The sequence below is a fragment of the Monoraphidium neglectum genome (assembly GCF_000611645.1).
Source record: "Monoraphidium neglectum strain SAG 48.87 unplaced genomic scaffold scaffold00981, whole genome shotgun sequence".
Taxonomy (NCBI): domain Eukaryota; kingdom Viridiplantae; phylum Chlorophyta; class Chlorophyceae; order Sphaeropleales; family Selenastraceae; genus Monoraphidium; species Monoraphidium neglectum.
The window spans coordinates 12383-17789 of record NW_014012647.1 but is presented as its reverse complement, the minus strand read 5'-3'; the positions used below and the strand labels follow the sequence as shown (position 1 = coordinate 17789).

Below are 5407 nucleotides of genomic sequence, written 5' to 3'. Positions count from 1 at the left end.
CTTATGTGCCTGTCTGAGCTGCCGCGGCCGCTCATGCACCCGCCGTTCATCGAGGCGGCGCTCGCCTCCATTGAGGCCCATATGGCGTCACTCACTGCGGGGGAGCTGGCGCAGGCGGCGTTTGCGCTCGGCCGCTGCCAGTACCGGCCCCAGCCCGCGTGGGCGGGGGCGTTTTTGGAGGCGTGCGGCCGGGCGGCGCCCGGGATGGGCCACCAGGAGTTGTCGATGCTGCTGTGGGGCGTGGCGCGGCTGCAGGTGCGACCATATTGAGTCGTTAATGTGTTCTTGCAGACCCATCTTGCCTGAACCATGACACGGGCCTTTTCGGTTGCCGGCTGCATGCAGAGCCTCACGCTTACCCAAGAGCATCATGGCAGCCTGCACTGTTTGCTTTTCGTGTGACCTGCCACGCACATGATCTCAGCAAGGACATCATCCCCTCCCCCTCAACATTACATGCACACTCAGCTTTCGCCCAGCCTGGCGTGGACCGCCGAGCTGCTGACGCAAGCTGCCGAGCAGCTGCCGTCGTTCAGCCCCCAGTCCATGGCCAACATGCTGCTGGCGCTAGGCCTCATGAGGGTCAAGCCCAACAAGGAGTGGATGGGCGCCGCGCTGGGGCGCGCACAGTACATGATCAAGTGAGCGTCCAGGGGGGCGTCTGTGGTGTGGCGGGCGGGGTATGCGCTTGCCGTTGCCTGCATGCACGTGCCGTTGGGCTGATTGCAGACGAGCTGCAGGGCGCACTCTGCAGCACGGCGCCATCCTCAAACCACCCATCACGGACACTTAACCCGCCGCCCTAGTCATCCCCGGCGGTCGTGCACGCACCCCCTGGACCGGCCCCCGCCCTCGTCGCAAACGGGCCCCTGGAACGCTTGACGCCCTCCGACCAACCACGCACACGCGCTCTCACCGCTCCTCACAACGCAGCCGCTTCGACGCTTACGACTTCTTGGGGATCATATCCGGCGTCGCCGCGATGGGCTACAGCCCCAGCCAGCGCTGGCTGGACGCCTACGCCGCGGCGGTCGCGGACCGCGCCGACCAGATCAGCGGCCCGCAGCTGGCGGCCATCGCGGCGGCCCTGCGGCGGCTGGGTTACAGCAGCGACAAGCCGCAGGCTTGGGTCGCGATGTGACGCCGCCGTCATTGGGCCGTTTTGGTTGTACCCAGCCTGTGAGAAGGCAGGCGAGTCACAGCACCACGCTGGTCTGTTGGTGTCTTGTTGCCAAACCTGCTCAAGAAATTTTCATGCATTTTTGTGCCGCCCGAGTTTACACCAGTATTACTATATAGCCTATTGGGCTTGCAGTGCAACCGGTGCATCTGCCAACTGGATTGCATGGTCTGTCAAACTGCCGCGCTGGCGAAGCCGTGTCCTGGGATCCAGCGTGTTGCATTGCTGCTAGGGGGTTCAAGCGGTCGGCGACAAACGCGCAACGGTCCGTACGAAACATAGTTGCAGACCTGCCCTTTGGCAACAAAGAAGCAGTTTCGGCCTTACTCCTTGGGATGCGCCTGTTTTGGAGTGTCAGGTGCGTGAGATGAGTCAGCAACACGCTTTGCACGCTGCGATTTGGCGGCAGCTGTGCGGCACCCCAGAGAAAGCCCGAGGCAGGTGAACAGTTTGCGCACCACAATATTCGCTTCAGATTTATCCTCGATCATTGATCAAGCGGCAGAGCGAGCTAAGTACGAACAACGCGCCTTGATCACGGCAGATCTCCCTGGTCGTCTCAGAGACTTTGTTGTCAGTACACTCAAGGCTTCCTTCGCTATCAGGTGGATGGTCCGACGAGATTCAGCATTCTTGCTCTGTTGCGGAACGCCGGACGTACCGGCGGGTCTTTCGAAAGTAGGCTCTCAGGCCCATCGCCTCATCACCGGCAGCAAACCCCGGCATGCAGCCATACAACCGCGCTGCAGCTCCCCCTGCTGCTTTGCAGCGCTCTCCGACCGACGTCGCCAACCCCCATGGCCGCATGCGCATGCCGTCGCCCCCAATGAAGGTGCGAGTTCTTGCAAGCAGGTTTGGAGATTTCGACGAGGAAAGACTATTCTACAGCAAGTACGGCGCCGGCGACATGTTTGGCGATGGCTACCACCCATGGGGCTCCGCCGCCGTGTCGAAGCGGGCGCTCAACAAGCTCGACCAAGCGATGCAGGTGCGGCAGCTTTTTACGGCTGCATGCATGGCCACGCGCCTGCCATGCGTGCCACACTGCCTGATGCATGCAACGCAGCCTGCACACACGAGTGAGCGAGGAGTATAATGCATCCTTTGTATGGTTTCTTTCTCAGCTGCTTGACACATGAGCATGCAGTGCGCGCTTGCGGCCTTGGTTGGCGCTCAGGATGCCCCCAAGTAAGCCCACGTTCCGCCGTGCCGCAGGACTTTGGCGAGTGGCTGGCGCAGGCAGACACCAGCCAGGGCCCGGTGAGGCATGTGCAGGCCTCGCTTGTCATGCACATGCTCGCAATTAGGATGGGCTCACGGCTTCACACGCACGTTCAGGTGGTGATCTTCTAGGTTCCATGAATGCATGCTCTCGCAGCTGCAGCGCCCCGCATGTGTCAACCACACATGCACTTTTCAGAGACAGCTCTCACGTCTTTGACCACTTGCTGCCCCCAGGCGACGTTCAAGTTGAAGTACCACCTGGTGCAGGTGAGCCGCTCAGCCCTCCCACCAAAGAACAGCTGATGTCTGCATCTTGCCTGCTGCTCCCCCTGCGCCGCGCAGCACCTCCCTCCTCCGCCCCACCTGGCCTCTCATCAAACACCGTCCTGTGCACCTACCAGCAGCCCCGCCCTGCCCCTCCCCCCAGCACTGCCGCAAGGATCTCAAGCAGCGCGTCTCTAAGTACGCATCCCTTTCCTGGGACAAGCAGAAGCTGAAGAACCGACAATCCCTGGTGCGGCGAGAAGGGGGACGTGTGTGGCCAACGCAGGGGTGGTAGAAGAGCAATGGCCGGTAGCACTCACACCCCGCAGAACCCACTGCACGCGGCGCCTGGGGCCCATGTTTGCCCGGCTTGATCCAAAGTGTCCGTTCTGGTAATCGCATGGGGCACTGGCACAACACGTCCCCCGCGCTCACCTGGCACTGTTGCAACTCCTTCTCATCACTGGCACTGCGTACAACCCTCATTGTTCTGCTACTGTTGTGACGTCCGTCGCTGCCCGTGGAATCCTGTCGCTGCAGGTGTGGCTCGCAGAGTTCACGGCCACCGCTGACGGCCAGGCGGCTTTTCTGCAGGACCATCCCGAAAAGGCACCCCTCGCCGCTGCCACCGTCGAGCAGCGGGCCGCGCAGCCACCAGCCATGCCAGCCGACGTGGAGGCGACGGCGCCGACACCGCAACCGGGCGCCGCGGCTGAGGGGCCGCGGGGCGGCGCGGGGGCGCAGCCGGCGGCGCGGCCAGCGCGTGGCGGCGGCGAGCAGCAGCGAAGTGGCGGCGAGGTCAAGGGCATGACCGAGGCAGAGGCTGAGCTGGCGGCCCTGGAGGCCATGGTATTTGGAAAAAGCGCGGCGAAGATGGCTGCGGCGCGGCAGGTGCGGCAACATATTTTGCGGGGCGCCCCGCGGACGGCCCGACCCAGCGCTGTATGCCCAGCTTGATTGCGTGCAGAACATGGATTTCGGCAAGGGAGCACCTTTCGCATCAGTGTTGCAGCGCTGCCACGGGCCAGCTTGTTTCTGCTCGTGCACATGCTGCCCCTGCCTCTGCTGCGCCCTAAGCAGGTGAAGCCTGCGGCGGACGAGCCTGCCGCCAAGCGCAGCCGAGCGGCGTAATCGGGCCGACCTTTCAACGGACCATCCAAGCATGTTGCTCATCGCCATCACAAACAGAACGCCCGGCCCGCTAGTGATGACTGAGCTGGCTGTTCGGGGGCCGCACGCCTCTTTACCAAGCTTGGTTTTTGCCGCAGCAGCTCAATACAAGCGCAGGATGCATCGCAGGCCCGAATCTGCACCAGGCATAACGGACGGCTAGCACACGCAACGAAACCTCCCAAAAGCTGCGATGTGCCTGCTCATCCTCTGAATCCTCAGCCCCCGTGCTTGGCTGGCACTCGTGTGGCAGTAGCCGGGCGTTTGACGGTCCTCTCATCGCCTCGCCTGATCTTAGTGGCTGTCGCAGCGATGGAACCCGAATAATGCAGCTTGTGTGGCGCCTTTTTGCAACCTCTTCTGCATTGTCCACCCAAGCAATCCTGCCAACACGGTGATCAAGCGCCCCGCCCCTACACAATACAATGTTAAAGGCAACTTTCTCTATCAGCAGCTGCTGTAGCAGGCCCGCGTGCATCGGGGCGCCAGCTAGCGACGGGGACACTAGAAATGACATCGGCGGGTGTGGCGGCTGCTGTGGCGGATGTGGCCGAGCAGGCTCATGCCCCGGGAACCTCGGCAGCCACCAACAGGCTTGAAGCGAGAAATTCTCTCGCTTCTGGGCGCTTGCTCCCACGTTGTGAAATGTCGGGGTGGCGATCCTGACACCCGCTCCGAGGCACAAGAAAGGGAACTAAAGGGGTGCCGCGTCAACCGGACGTTTTCAATTTCAATCAAAATTCTTGGATGTCTCGTGTCGCTCTGATGCCGAGCAAGTTGTTGCTTCTCACCTGAGCAGCCCTCTAACAATCTCGCCCCCGTGCGCCAGCGTGCTGGCAGCTGCGCCAGAGGTAAGCGCAGTTACATACGTGAAGGAGACTTTTGGGGCGCACTCGGGGCCCTGGGCGCCAAGTCATGGCGGGAGGCGTCTCTGCCAGCGCGCGCAGAAACGCCCCAGCGCGTCTTGGCTGTCCAGCTGCGCGTGGCGCTATCTGACGCAGCATCCCGCGCTGTGCAACGACGCAGGTTCTTCTTGTGTCTTGGCGGGCTTGTCTGCTTCTCCGCGAATGGCGGTGGGGTGCGGGTGCCCCATCGCGCCACATGCAGTCACCCGCTGCAGCAGCGGGGGCAGAGTTCCTGCACCCCCTCCCGCGCTGCCGCACCGGCGCAAGCTGCCGCCTCCCAACGCGTCGGCAGCGCCCGATGCGGCCGGCAGCCCCGGCCCCCGGCAGCCGCTGAAGCAGAGGCGCGGCCGCGCCGCATGCGCGGCGGCGGTCCCAGGCTTTGGCGCGGGCGCTGGCTGCGGCGGCGTGCCGCGGCGCCCCTCGGCGCGGGCGGCCGCAGAGGCTGCGGGTGGCCAGGCGCGGAGCAGCGGCGGTGCATGGGGGTCCTTCGACCCTGACTCATATGACTACATCGATGACGACGACACTGAGTTGGAAGACCAAGAGACGCGCCCAACGCCCCTGCCGGAAGCTTCCGGCGCCGCGGGCGCCAGCCCGAGCGCCGCCGCCCCCGCGAGCGACGGCGGCCCCCCAGGCGCCGGGGCGGCCGCGATCGCGGCGGGGC

The 5407-nt window shown here is 63.8% G+C and overlaps 3 protein-coding genes across 3 annotated transcripts in view; all 3 read left to right on the top strand.

Moving 5' to 3' along the window:
• Positions 1-1141, top strand: part of MNEG_6178 (hypothetical protein) — a gene marked incomplete at both ends in the record, with an annotated part of 2713 nt that extends 1572 nt beyond the window's left edge. Inside the window, 3 exons of the mRNA XM_014045352.1 lie at positions 55-255; positions 469-641; positions 934-1141. Coding sequence (XP_013900806.1) covers positions 55-255; positions 469-641; positions 934-1141 — 582 coding nt within the window. The remainder of the gene's footprint in view (positions 1-54; positions 256-468; positions 642-933) is intronic.
• Positions 1142-2006: 865 nt separating this feature from the next.
• On the top strand, positions 2007-3799 carry MNEG_6177 (hypothetical protein; the record flags this gene model as incomplete). Its single annotated transcript, XM_014045351.1, has 6 exons — positions 2007-2168; positions 2396-2440; positions 2639-2671; positions 2832-2918; positions 3209-3559; positions 3749-3799. 6 exons carry the CDS (start codon positions 2007-2009, stop codon positions 3797-3799), a joined length of 729 nt encoding a protein of 242 aa, XP_013900805.1.
• A 1106-nt stretch (positions 3800-4905) lies between these two features.
• Positions 4906-5407, top strand: part of MNEG_6176 (hypothetical protein) — a gene marked incomplete at both ends in the record, with an annotated part of 4885 nt that continues 4383 nt past the window's right edge. The window contains one exon of the mRNA XM_014045350.1: positions 4906-4916. Coding sequence (XP_013900804.1) covers positions 4906-4916 — 11 coding nt within the window. The remainder of the gene's footprint in view (positions 4917-5407) is intronic.